At 42.1% G+C, this 14,275-nt stretch overlaps 1 protein-coding gene across 2 annotated transcripts in view; it reads left to right on the forward strand.

Moving 5' to 3' along the window:
- Positions 1 to 7,438, forward strand: part of adamts18 (ADAM metallopeptidase with thrombospondin type 1 motif, 18) — a 58,715-nt gene extending 51,277 nt beyond the window's left edge. For both annotated transcript variants that reach the window (XM_051380113.1, XM_051380114.1), the window contains 5 exons: positions 1,732 to 1,926; positions 3,419 to 3,489; positions 3,657 to 3,822; positions 5,537 to 5,732; positions 6,509 to 7,438. In XM_051380113.1, the coding sequence (XP_051236073.1) occupies positions 1,732 to 1,926; positions 3,419 to 3,489; positions 3,657 to 3,822; positions 5,537 to 5,732; positions 6,509 to 6,624 (744 nt within the window). In that variant the 3' untranslated portion in view covers positions 6,625 to 7,438. The remainder of the gene's footprint in view (positions 1 to 1,731; positions 1,927 to 3,418; positions 3,490 to 3,656; positions 3,823 to 5,536; positions 5,733 to 6,508) is intronic.
- Positions 7,439 to 14,275: the final 6,837 nt, after the last annotated feature.

Here is a 14,275-nt window from a genome sequence, read left to right on the forward strand (position 1 = left end):
ATTTAAATCTGCCTCATCTGTTCACAGCAGACATTTTAATTTATCATACTAACTGTAAAAGCACAGGTGTTACTAATAACATAAGCAATGGCTCTGTTCTATCCATGTGTCCCAGTAAGCTATGACAGTGTGACAGTGAATCAGGATGCACAATAACATGGACCCTGAAACTGAAGCAGCTAAATGGAATTCAGCCATCATTCATTTTATTATTTTCACCTGTTTTTTTCCAACTATGACATGCGACTTCTATGCTTTCTGTTCAACCCTAGAAAGTGGAGAAGTGTTGAGGATAAGTTTAAAAGGAAAACAGGTTATACTCTGCCTCTGGTTTACAGGTTATGTGTGCCCACTGTCATTATTAATGTATTGGATAAAAGTCATCGCCAACCTCAGGTTAAACACGGTGACATGTTTAGACATTTGCAGGACAAAAACACGCCCGTGCCTGAGAGGAGATTCACACACACACACACTCTCACACACAGCTGTCATGTTTCACTCAAGCTAAAACAAACACTCTGCTGCCCTCTGTTGGACATGTGGAAAACATTCAAATAAATGACAATTTATGTGTGCTAACTTGTCTAGAGAATGAGCCATATTCAACTTTTATTCTGTGGCATTTGCATTTTAACTCTCTTTAACTGCTGTTTAAAAAAAAATCCTAGTCTTCTATTTTGATTGCAATCACAAATACATTTCTCTTTTTCCCTTGTTCTTCTTTGGGGAATTGAATTTGAACAATTGAATCACAATGAATGCTACCTGCATGTAGCAAACAAACACACCCATCAATCATAAAACAGCCTCACAATAGTGATCATAAAAGACTTGAAAGTTTTGGCTGGTTCCTCTGTAACCACAGTGCATCACACACTAGGCAGAGCTTTTATCTGCTCATTTTCCTGCATACAATATTAATAGCCTGGCAGCAGATCTGACACTTTGTCAAACTTTCTGGAATGATTAGCTGGTGTGACCTGCCCCGTTTGGACATTCAGCTGTCATTCAGTCATCATTCTTTAGGACACTCTTGTTGTGTGCCTGGACTATTTTGCGACACCGGTCCAAGTTCAGCCGACGGTCACGCAGAGACAAGGCCAGTCTCCCTCAAAAGATCAATCGGACCTTTCAGTGACGAAAGGACAACTGGGACGTGTGTGCCTGTTTGTGTATGTAAATGGGAATACGCAGATGTGTATGTGTCTTTTGTATAATAAATTAATGTGATGTTGTCGCATAAACGGCTCTAACGGCTGTGGCCGTCGGTCCCCGTGGAGCAGTTTGACTCTGTTGTCCATCTCATATCAGTGGGAGTTTACAGCAGCGCTGTTTGCTGTTGGTGGATACTTTGATGGGCTGGGGTCACATTCATCGACGAGTTATTGGTTTATTGTATTTAATGTTAGGCCATAATGGGTTGTCATCAAACCGGTGACCTTCTGTTTGCTTGTACACCATGTGGAGAATTACAAATGCATTTACAGTGTCCCTGCCAAGGATTTAACCTCTGTTAATACGGCCTAGTGCTTAAATGTGATGAAAGCTGAAGGTTAAAACAATCATGAGACGGTATAAGGCTAGGTTACCGAGTGTGTGCATGCATGTATTATTTAATTTGCGTATGTGATGAAACCTTTGCTTATTGAATCACTAATCTCTGAGGTTGCAGTCACCTTACTTTTTTCTTCCACAATAACTTCTTTCTCTTTCCTTGTCTGCTCGCAGTGCTCTAAGACCTGTGGCCGTGGACTGAGGAAGCGGAGCGTGTTTTGCCGCAGCACTGATCCTGGGGCCAAAGCTGTGGTGGTGCCCGACAGCATGTGCAGACAGCACCACAAACCCAAAGCCCAAGAGACCTGCGTTCTGCGGCGCTGCCCCAAGAACGAAAGGCTGCAGTGGATCCCCACTCCCTGGGGAGAGGTAGGATTTTAAAGAACAGACATGAAGGTCACGAAGCAGTAGCCAGTAGAAGTGACACGTTGTTTTCAGTTGAATAACTTTAAGGGAAAGTCCATCCTAAAGCATTTGAAATCTGTTATAAGAAACATCTTTTGATGATGCACCTTGCTTTGCTGGTCCATTTTGTTGCCTGGTAGTGGTTTATGTCTCCAGATTTGGAAGACATAACCTCACAGTGAAAGATTTCCAGCACAGCTACGACTCGCAGCTTCATAAAACATCAGGAGTAAACATCAAGCTTTGATGTGAGTCCTTCAAAAGTAAGGAAACAAAGGATTCTGTCTAGTGCTCCCATTTTTCAAAGACATTTAACAATCATGCAGGGAGGAATCCATCATAGAACAGAGAAAGCAGTTTCACAGCCAGAGCAGCCTCAACAGACCACAATGCAATACAACATCAAGTCAATCACTTTGCGTGCACTGGAAAAACTATCAGCGCTGCTCAACTTCATATCCCTTCACTGAGTTTGTTGAAAGGCAAATTGGCAAAAGTTGGAAATGGACAAACTGGATTGGAAGTAAGGGAGGCAGTTTTAGGAAAAAAAGGAATAATCTAGAGTGATAATTTATATAGTAGTTAGTTGTAGCCCAAAAAAGAGCCATCTGTTTAAAACACTTAATACACTGACAATGATAATATACAGTAGACCATACAAACTCCATTAATTTAATAATTGGGAAGCGTTTGCAAAAGCCAGGCCATCAACCACCACTCACAGGTCAATCTGCTGAAGTTTCCAAATTGAATTAAGAGTTCCATACTGTCAGATAATATACTCCATTATGGACTGGCTTACAGTTTTCCAACATATGTTGGCTCACCCCAAAGTTAATCAACATCCTCCACCAACAAGTATTTGATGATGATGGCCATTGGTCATCAATTCAGATGGCATATTCTTTTAGTGTTTTGAGAATAATGCATTTTTACCCATCTCTGTGGTCCAAGTTCCTCTTTGTTCTTGGTTATGTAAAGTTCAGTAGTTTGAGGCACTCATTTACACACTAAATAGTTCACGTTGCTGGATATAGTGTCAGTGTATGTCAGCGTACTGAAGTGTATGGAGGTCAGTGTATTGGTTAGGTTTGCAGCAAAAGACTAGCAAGATAAAACAAAGTGGATACTTCGTTCCCAGAATACACTGTGGTTTGGATTTTGAAGAAGAGCCAGACATACACACACGTACACATGTCCATATACACTGTGTGCCTATAAAATATAGTGACTGAAAAATACTCAGTGGAGCGCTTAGTGTTTTGGCTCCATTACTACAATGACAAGTGACCTTGTGGTGTCTGCTGCTATGGGAACCCAGCGCATTACACACACACACACACACACACACACACACACACACACACACACACACACACACACACACACACAATCACAATCACAATCACAGAGTTCATTTTCTAAAACTGTCCCTCCTGCCTCCTCTCTGTTTCAGTGCTCCAGGTCTTGTGGCTCAGGCATCCAGAAACGAGAGCTTCACTGCGGGGAGAGAGACTCGCAGGGAGGGTATGTGCCTCCAACTGCACATCCCTCACACTTTAAAAGATCTGCACAGATACTTAAGACCCCACTGTGTCATCTGTGTACTATCCTCTGAGTCACAATCCAAATGTTTTCAAAATTGGAAGCTCTATAATAGTTGTCATTTTGACAACCTGTTCTCTCCTGCACAGGTATGTGGAATTCCCCATACGGAGGTGCAGGAATACGGCCAAACCTTTGGTGGATCTCCAGCAGGGCTGCAACCGAGGTCCGTGCCCAGAGCTCCCCCGGGTCGTCCCTGGCAGAACCACCTCCACTGCTGTGGTCTTAGGCTGGTACTCCTCTCCCTGGCAACAGGTACATTTGCTCATGCTTTGATCCAAAACTGTCTACATGAGAGACTTTTAGTGCTACATATGTGTTCCAGCTGTCAGTCTTCCAATTTGGAGCTTTTCTCCCACATGTGACACAACTGTGGAGTACACTAAACGGATATTTGGTAGAAAATTGCATCCCAGGACATGTAATGCATGACTGGCTGTTCAAACTAGAATTTGTCATTATAGCCACTTCGATGACACTTAGATCTGACATCAGTTACCTGGACATGGACAGACAGTGAAATAACTGATTTTATCTGTGTTTGGGAGGATGGCTGAAAACATGAAAGCCAATATTCTGTGGTGTATGTGTGCATTTTTCCGTGTTTAAATTGGTGCTTTGACACAAAATAGTAATTTAATTCAAGGTCCACTGGTTTCCATAATCCTGAGCTTTTAACTGTATCTCGCAGTCTTCCTCAGCATGTAGAGTTTGTGCAGCTGTCATCTTGTGACCTAAGTGTGGCACTTTGGAGGTTGTGCATAAAAGGTTAGACGTAATACATGGACCATATATCATCATAGCAAATCATCAGCTAACTGCATTAATTGGTTGCAGGTTATGGTCCTGGATGCCTGAGTTAACATAAATGTTAGCTGGGTTGTCAGCAACGTCACCCAGGGATGGTGTTTCCATCCAACTCATGGAGTTAACCTTAGCTTATTAACTAGCTAGTTACAACTGATAAATCTGCAAGCGACAGTAGTCATTTAAGGTGGCAATTGTTTAAGACAAAATGTCTACACATTTTAAGTGGTTAAATCTATGTTGCGTACAAGAACAGAAAGCCTGACAGGACCCAGCAACAGTACCTGGTCCATCGGGTCTTAGAGAACAGTTCATTGAAAATGGACTAGAATAAAATTATTGGGGAGCTGGTGTTATGCTCTCTGTGCTGTCAAAAGATAAGCTTTCTTCAAAAGTTGCTACGAGCAAAATCACCCCATTGTTGCTTCTACACTAACAAATCTACTGAAAATGGACAGATTCACAACATCTATTTTCCACCCCAGCAGCTCTCCCTTCATTGCTTTTTGTTTACCAGGCCCCTGTCTGTGGGAGGCCCTGGCATGATGAGGACAGCAACACAATGTCTGGGCCAAAACTAATCAATACAAGATGTATGACCAGAGTGGCTCTTGTGTTCCAATATCCATGTTTCCCCAAAAACCTCAGAGGCAGACTGCACAGTGTAGGTGGTGCTAGTTCAGAAACGTAGAAACAGTGGCTGGCTATGTGGAACGGGCCTCAGATGCAATCCAAAAGCTCCATTCTCCGACAGAGCCTATCGGGGCAGGTTGTGTAGGCTATGTGTTATATCATCTATTATGCAAAAAGTCTTAAGGGCAGCCTCTTATAGCACAGTGTCTTATTCTGCTTCATCTCAAGCTTGTGATCCCTGTATGTTTCCACCAGAGAAGATATCTCCTGACAGCTAGCTGGAGGGCGAGTACATGCTAGATGGGATGTTTGTTTTCTTCATCTGTTCTTTGTCTCTGCGTAGACTTTTCCTCCATCCTTTCCCCTCCCTCCTCTGCTCCTTTTATGATGGTTCCTTTTACTCCATGCGCTTCAACGTTTGATCTCCTTCTCCTATTTATATCCCTGTGCCTTTTTTCTCATTTCTCTTCTTCTCATCCCGCCCTTTTTTTCCCATCTCTCTTCTGTTCCTCTCCTGCCTCTGTGATAGTGCTCTGTTTCCTGTGGCGGAGGAGTCCAGACTCGGTCCATTCAGTGTCTCCGGCAAGGTCGCCCTGCAGCTGGCTGCCTGCCCCACCAGAGGCCCGTCACTTCTAGGGCCTGCAACACACACTTCTGTCCAGCTGCGCCCCCGGCACCGGCACAACGCCCCAGCCGGGTCACAGCTGTTGGACCGACATTGAAAGGTAAATTCCTCTAAGGGAAAAAGACAAATTCATCCAATATCATTTCCTTATAACCATGAAATCCCAGTAACCAGTCCAAGCCAGCAATCAACTACTAATTTAGAACTGCAATGATTAATCGATTAGTTGTCAAGTCAGTCGCCAACTATTTAGACAATCGATTAATTGTTTTGAGTCATCAGAAGAAGAAAAAATATCTAATTCCAGCCCTCTGTGACAGTAAACTGAATATCTTTTGTGGACAAAATCAGACATTTGAGGACATCACCTTAGACTGTGACAAACCGTGATCAACATTTTTCACTAATTTCACAACTAATTGCTTAATCAAGAAAAGACAGAGAGATAATCAATAATAAAAATAATGATTAGTTGCAGCCCTATACTAATGCCAAAATATTTCCAGCTTCTTGAATTTATTACTTTTGTTTTTCGTTGTAAAATGAATTTCTTTGGGTTCCAACCAACTGAAAAACGTAACCTTGGTTTCTTGGAAATATGATGGCTATTTTTAATGGTTTTCTGATTATTTCCAGGCAGAATGATTAATCAGTGAATCAAAATTGGGAGTATAGTTCCCTAACCCCGACCATACATAGTACCCTGGGAACATGTGACCCTTTGCCATGTTCCCATTATGTGCCTAATAAATCTGGGGAACATAGGAATGACCCTGAAGAATTATCCACATATGAAACAAATGAATATCATCATGAGTTGCAGCCTTGGTGTGAACTGCTGCTAAAAACGTGCCTCACTTTTTGCTGTCTCTGCAGACGAACACTGCGTGGACCATTTCAGCTGGTGTCACTTGGTTCCTCAGCACGGCGTTTGTAACCACAAGTTCTATGGACAGCAGTGCTGCAAGTCCTGCTCCAGCAAGAGGCCGTAGAGAGGGAGTCTGTGGCTTCGGGCCTCCGAAGGAAACACAACCACAGAGGCCATTTGGGAGCGATTACTCACAACACACAGAACTGTGCTCAACACTTGTGTGTTTTCTTCCTGGAGTACTTGACTAATGAATTTTGTAAAGAAGTAAAAGAGAGAAACCACAAACTCTTTATTGTTAAAGAAGGCAATGTGTCTGCTGACGCTCATCTGCCAAAGTGGTCAAGTCATCATGTAACTGATCACATTGGAACTGGAAAGACAATGCACATTACAGAGCATCTGAAGACTTTTTGATGTAATATGTTGTCATTTTGTCGAGTGTTTTCCTTTTGAAACCTCTAAAGCTACAAGCCATCAAGAGAACAGGAAAGGACAATGGCGTTTCTAGCTTGCTTATATGTTGTATTTTAAAAGGCATCTGGTTTCATACTCCTTTATTTAAGTTATTATGGTTCGTAATATATGATTTTACATTTTGTCAGGTGTACAGTGGATCTGTTGTGACATGTTATTTCTATGTTTGGATATACCATAGGATTGTGCCAGTCACCCTTGGATCCACATTATGAGATTTTCTATCAGGCATTAGTAATTGATGGTCAGATGTCTTCTGCACTTCTCCCTGACACACTCTCCGCTTGTTATGTTTACTGCTGCTGAATCATACCGAGACACATTTTTCATGTGCATTCCATTCATGTTAACGCTATGAAAACATGCCTCTGTGTGTACGTAAAACATGTTATTCAGTCACGTTGTAAGTGGTCATTTTTATCTCTCCTGTATGGTTATGGTAATACAACTTGATCATCTGACGGTCTGTCTTTTCTTTCCTACATTCTGTCTATCGATAATGCGGCACGTTGTCTGCAGGCCCGGGGGAGAGGAGCGTAGGGTGAAGAGGGAGAGAAGAGGATGCTTGTAGGGTGAGCGTGGGTGCAGTCTAGATAGCAAGAGGCTTTGCTTGTTAAGAGAGAACAGTGTAGGTGTTCTCCACAGAGGTCTGGTCAAAACGCTGCTCTGATGTTGCAGAGATTTGGCGGGTGGACTTAAAGATGAGTGATGGCACAGTCACATTCAGTTTGATAATAATCAGCCACCACTTGCACAATGTAATACCTGATGCACAGAACAGCGAGAAATGGTTTGAAGGCTTCACCTGACTCAGAAACAAATGTGTGTCCTTTGCACACGGGTCATAAAAAATAAGATATCATTTGAGATTATTCATCATGTTCTTCTGCATCCATAAGCATTCTCTTTTTGTACCATGTCAGTCGCTGGTTTAAGCAGGTCGGTTGTTACACTGGGTTTAAATGTTTGAAGCAGATATGAAAATCAGTCAGTGGAAACAACAGCTATATTCATCCCAGAACGTTTCGATCCAATTGTTGTAGTTGTAACTTTGACATCCACTTTCTTTTTCCTGTAACAAACCACATCAATGCTTTCTGTGCTCTGCAAATTCTTTCAACCTTTTATTTATATTCAGGCTTTATTTATATAGGATGAAATTGCATTAAATGCTGAGAAAGAAGGTAGTTTGGCTGAGTTGAGCGAGGGCTCAAATTCCCTGAAAGATACTAAATAAAATATCAGATCAGAATAAAATGGGGTTATATTTGTTTAAAAGAACGTAAAAAACACAAAGCTTACAAAAATAGAAAATCATGGAAGTATGAAATTACTTGTTCACAGATGTTTTTGTGTTCACAAACAAATGTCTGCTCATTCTATCTGCACTCAATTAGTTCAGAGGCTTCTGTAAAAAAAAAAAAAAAGCCAATTATCCTCAAAACTACTATGAATCAGTTACATCTCATTTAAAACATTAAGAAAAAGGTGCCAGGCGATGTGTAAATACAGTCACATGTGAGGAAACTAATTATTTTGTACGAGACAAAGCACATTTCTGAATCTTATTTTATGTGTGTAATAGCTCATGTTATATTTTGGGATTTTATGAAACGAAAAAGATCTTTGATATTTTTAATGATGCTGGAGATAAGAGGATGTGTAATGTGAAAGGGGTCACTCCTCGATGGATGGTCACCTGAGCTGCTGTTCCTTTCAGCTCCATGAAGCATTTTAGCGTATTTTAAGTAATTGTTTTGGTTTTACAGCCTGCAACTTTACTATTTAGATTCACTGTTACTGCTCTGATCAGCGTTGTCAGTTGCAGCAGGCAGTGAAAAGGCTCTAATAAATCCACTTTATGCTGCCTGCTCAGAACCAAATAGCAGACAGAAAAAGTCAACAGTTAGATGGTGAACATAGTTAAGCATTAAGCTGCTGAAAAGCTGGATATCTCTCTCCTGTTAAACCATGTTTTTAATTGTTTTTTTAAACCTGCATTAATTGATTTTTTGGCCACTTGGAGGCAATGCAAAAAGCGTAACACAACATTGAGAAATTAGCATCTTATAAGGTGTATTGGTAAACGTAGCAAAGTAGACATGGAGCAACATTAGAATTCTTTTGAGTTGTGTTTGTGTCCACCTGAAAAGTGTCCTGGTAGCTCTGTTTTCCCCTCCACCAACTCCCGAGAGATAAATCTGGCCCTTTAACTGCTCCACTACCAGCTAGTCGCAAGCTTTGTCTGCTGTTAAGTGTGGGGTAGGTAATGTACAGTTGGTTTGTCAGAGCTTTATAGCTGAAAACACGGATCAGTGAGACTAAATGAAAACACTAAAGTTGCGGGCTATGATACCAAAACAATGAGCTTAAAGGTGCTAAAATGCCCTGTGAAGCTAACAGGAACTGCAGGGTCTGCTGGTAAATCTCTGTGGCTTTATCACTACAAAAGACCCCTTTCACATTTACACATGCTCTTTCAGTCTATTGCTGTTACAAAAATATTGATAATATTTTAGCTTTTGTATGGCAGTAGTGTATGCTGAACTGCCCTCCCCGTGAACACAGTGATTGTTATTCTCAGATACTCAGTTGCCATTATTTGTCTGGCCACTCTGTGGGAATCTGCTGGCAGTAGCATTGGCCTCTTTGGCAACCTCAGACATTTGATAACTTTTTACCCCCTTCAAAACTTTCATAACCTGAAGCGTGCTGAGATTTATGCTACCAAACAGTGTTTTTCTTACGGTGATTATGCCACCCTTTCTCGCGCTGCGGGGGCTGCGATTGCTCTTTAATCAACCCGTCTGCATGAATCACGGAGCCTGGAGTCCCCACATCGTCTCGGCTGCATGTTGTTTACCGGCCTGCTGTGAGCCAGACACCACAAGCCGGGGCCCACGCACATACACACAAAATATGATGGCTAACATACACAAATATAACGTGTTCATTGAGCATCAGGCTGCCTGTGAAGGTGTGTATTTACTGTGCTTGAATGTGTGTGGGTGAGAGCGTGCTTGTGCAATTTGAGCGTACATGCATGTTTTGCATGCTTTCTCAGACACATGTCTGTTTTCTGGTTGAATTCATGCATTTAGTGTGTGTGTTTGTGTGTGTGTCTAAAAGGCAGAGAGAGTGTTTGTACAATATAAATGTATGTCCCTATGACCCAGCTTATGGTGTCTACCTCTCAGTGGGGCAGCAATTTTACTGCTGAGCTGATGTGAGAATTTCTATTTCTCCACCCTGCTTTCATTTCCAGATGGGACTCAATTTCCCCCATCCATATTGGTTCATAATGACATATTTTGATTATGTTAGCATGGGGACTCACATCAATCCTAACCATTACTGCAGCAGAGAAATAAAGAGACCAAGACATAAATAAAGAGACTGAAACTGAGGGGTGCCCTCGCTTGAATTTGGCTCTCTACCCATGTGTAGGGCTGGGCTATAAACTGTAATACTTACAGGAATGTGTCTGCAGCGTCTAGTATACAAAACTGCCTGGAAGCTGGTATCAAATGCTTGCTCGTATTGTTTACCTATTCTTTGAACAGATAATTCCTCATTTAAAGCTGTATTTAGACCTAGTCTTTTTAAGGCTGTTAATGCACTCTTTGATGAAACAGAGAAGTTTTTTTTTACCATTATTTATTAAATATAAAATGGCTTTGTAGACAAAAGTTTAAATATTTTTCAGTGTGAGGTTTCACAAAAAAATATTGTTCCAAAGGCCTAACGATCACCCTAACCATGATCTTTTCCTAAACCTAAGCAAGTATTACTGCAACTGTTTCACATGTTTGTTACTGTTACCATGACAACAAAAGTCACCTAACTGTGACGATAAAGGTTCTGTGACCATTGTCACCGTGATGACGAAGGGTCACCTGGCGTTTGCATGTCAGAATACGCGAAGATATTACAGCCAAAAAAACAAAAACATAAAGAGAGTGTGTAAACAGGCCAGGCATTCAGAGCAGTGGGCTTTTCTTTTGGTTTCTGTTTAAATTTCATCGCACTGAAATTTCATCTAGTACCACAAGGTTGAATCAAATGGAATGCCATGAAGTGTCGTACAAACATTCATGTCTCCTTCAGAATGAATCATTTTGGTGATTCCTTAACTTTCCATATGTCACCAAAATCAGGTCAAATGTTTAATTTGTCCACTACATTGGTTGATGACCTAATTCCCAAACCAGCAGCATTCCGCCTATATTTTGGGTTCAGCGCTAATCAGAAAATGTTACCATGCTACACGCCAAACTACAATGGTTAACATGACTTATACCTGCTGTGTTGTCATTGTGAGCCTGTTGAAACCACTGCTCTACCTTAGTACACCCCCCACAGAGCTACTAGCAGGGCTGACTCTTAGTCTTGTTTAAAATTCCTATTTCATCTCTTCTGTCCTCATGAACAATGTAACAACCTTCCTCTATAAGAAAAGCTTGTCGAAAGCAAAATAAGTGCACCAATTCACCCTTTCTGGAAAGAGGGTACACAATGTGCACACTGAGCCAAAGTAGATGCCCTGGTCTGTCAACTGCAAAATAGGCCTGTCTCTCTTAATACCTTCCCTACCCAGGCTGATCGATGCAGGTATTTCTTTCCTGTTTTCAACATGCTCTCGAGGTCCATCTTTTTTTTTTTCCCAGCTGGCAACGCACCAGTCGTTGTCGGTCCAGCTGTAAGTCAGGGCCGGCTGTTATTTCCAGCTTCGACATTCCTCCACTAGCCGACTGTCAGGCAGTCCGGCTAAGATGGTCGTTTGTGCGCGCTTGGCGTGCAGTGAACCTTGATAGGACCCCTCACAACTGACAGTCAACCTAATCACATCTTAACAGAGTTCCATCTTAGTGTGTGTGTGTGTGTGTGTGTGTGTATGTGTGTGCACAGATTGAGAGAAAGTGAGAGTGATCTCTCTATTTCTTGCAGGGCTTATTGTAAGGGCAGGCTTCAGAACAAGTGAGAGCTGTCATATTTCAACGCCACCTCTGCAATCAGTACCTCTGCATCAAGCCGAGTTCACTGAGCGCGTGCCCACACACACACACACACACACAAATATATAGCAGACACAGACTCTTACCCCCTTCTTCCTTTTTCCCCCTGCCATTCTCTCATCCCTCTCCTCTCTTTCTCTCACACACAGACAGTGTGGCTGCCTGCACAGGGGAGCGCCTGGTATTTGCTGCAGGGTGATTGCAGGTGGATCACGGCATTGGCAGGGCTTTAGAGGTGCGCGGTTGCGTGGGAGTCGCAGTGTGGGGCTCATTTGTTGCTGCCAGGCGTCTCCTACAACGTTAAGAGATCTGCCCCTCGCAGATCTCAGTGATTAACAGCTCGAAAGACAACTGACAGCTCTGCGTCAAGCCAAGCCTTTGTGTCTCTGTCATGCTGGATGATTTAAGAGTCGGGTAAAGACCCTTGGATATCTCGCTCTCGCCTAACTAAACCTCTTCAGCTCTCCTGAACCCTCGTCCCGATCCTTGCCCATCACACACTCCCAGCCTGCCTCTCATTAGTCTCCTCCTCTATCCATCTCCATCTGATTTTTTTTTTTCCTCTTCTTCTCCTCTCCACTCCCTTCCTGCCTCTCCTCTTCTCTGCAGCACCACGGCCACCCTCCTCCATGTTGATTTTTCTAACCCTCGTCACCTTTCTCTCACTCCTTTCATCTCATTACCCTTGCTTATGCTTTTGTAAACTCTGAAAAGTTTGTAGTGTTTGGCTTTCGGAGTATCCAAATCACTTTATAACCCCACCTGCTGTGTGTTATCCATCTGCAGTGGGTGTCATCTGGGAATCAGCCACAGCTTCTGTCTATGCAAGCCTTTAAATTCAGTTTTAAAGGCAAAGCTTCCCTCTTTTGGGGATCTTCTGGAGTGTATGTATTTTGATGCAAAAGCCAGTCTATTTGAAAAAACAAACAAACTACCTTTTGACCCTGCTGATCTGACCCTTGATAGAGAATCTGTTGTCATTGATTGCTCTGACATTTTACAATAAGAAGGTTGCACCATCCCTGTTTGTCATACTGCAGCAGAAGCAGCACTATTCCCTGTGGTTGCTTGGGCACCAGGCACACGAAATATGTTCCACCTGTTCATTTATATAGACTGTGTCGACTACACAAATATACAAATATACAAATATACTAACCATCATTACAGAGGACTGTTTCTCATCCTCCCTCCATATGAAGTTATGTTTCAGAGCCTTGGCAGTGGATTATTTATTTCCTTTTGCTCATACAAGCACATTTTCTCTCTCTAGAGCATAAAGGTGGACATAACAGCTGCTTCTCTAAGCATCTCCGTGCAGATCCATTGAGTAAAAAGCTTTTACTTAACGTATTTTCTCCTTGAGGCTATGAATATTATTGATCTGTGTGTTTGCTGCAACTCTCTCTCATCCATCTTCCTATGAGCGTCCAGTTTCTCATCATTTTCCCCTGAAAAGTAAGAATTGATTAGGATCCTCGGGGCCCTGTAGGCACCAGCTGTAGCAGTGCCCACCTGCCTGTTAACCCCCCGACCTTGAGGAAACAGCATGCAAGTAGCTGCAAAAGCACTGTGCTCCTTGTGTCTTTCAGTGTTTGTCCTTTTTGTCTTTGTCAGGTTTTCTCTTGTCGTGTTTGTTCAGTATGTATGTGAATTAATCAATGTAAAGCAGAAAGCTCATTCATTTCATTCTCAGAGGAGGAGATGTTTGTTCCACCCCCTCCTCCTCTCTGGAGATGCATTGCTTTGTTCAACATCAATTTATTCATATATAGCCATATACAGCACATGAACACACATATATACATATATATGGATGTGCACACTGGGTACCTTTGAAATGATACCCTGCTGTGTTGGACAGTGGAACAAGCTTTAAGCTGCCACACGCTGACGGAGCTGCTGAAGAAACGAGACACGCCACTCAATGATCAGTTCCTCTCCTGACCACTAGAGGGCAATGCTCACTAAATAATTCCACTATGATGCACTTTTGTTTTTGTCTTTCGCTCCCTCCACATTTTAAACCACATTTTAAATGCAAATTACAAACAACAACATAAACAAAGAACAACAACAGCTAAATAAATCACACTCACAAACACCTAAGATGAGATGTATGCAAATAGATTTCCCTTGATTTCCTTGTGCCCCAAACAAAAGCAGTGACTTCTCTGACCTCTGTCGCCTAGTTAAACATTATCACACCACTTCTATATGCACATTTCCCAAACTTCATTTTGACAGGCGTCCCTTCAATATTTGTTGCTCAGTCATATTTTA

This window comes from Dicentrarchus labrax, unplaced genomic scaffold, assembly GCF_905237075.1.
Source record: "Dicentrarchus labrax unplaced genomic scaffold, dlabrax2021, whole genome shotgun sequence".
Classification (NCBI taxonomy): Eukaryota; Metazoa; Chordata; class Actinopteri; family Moronidae; genus Dicentrarchus; species Dicentrarchus labrax.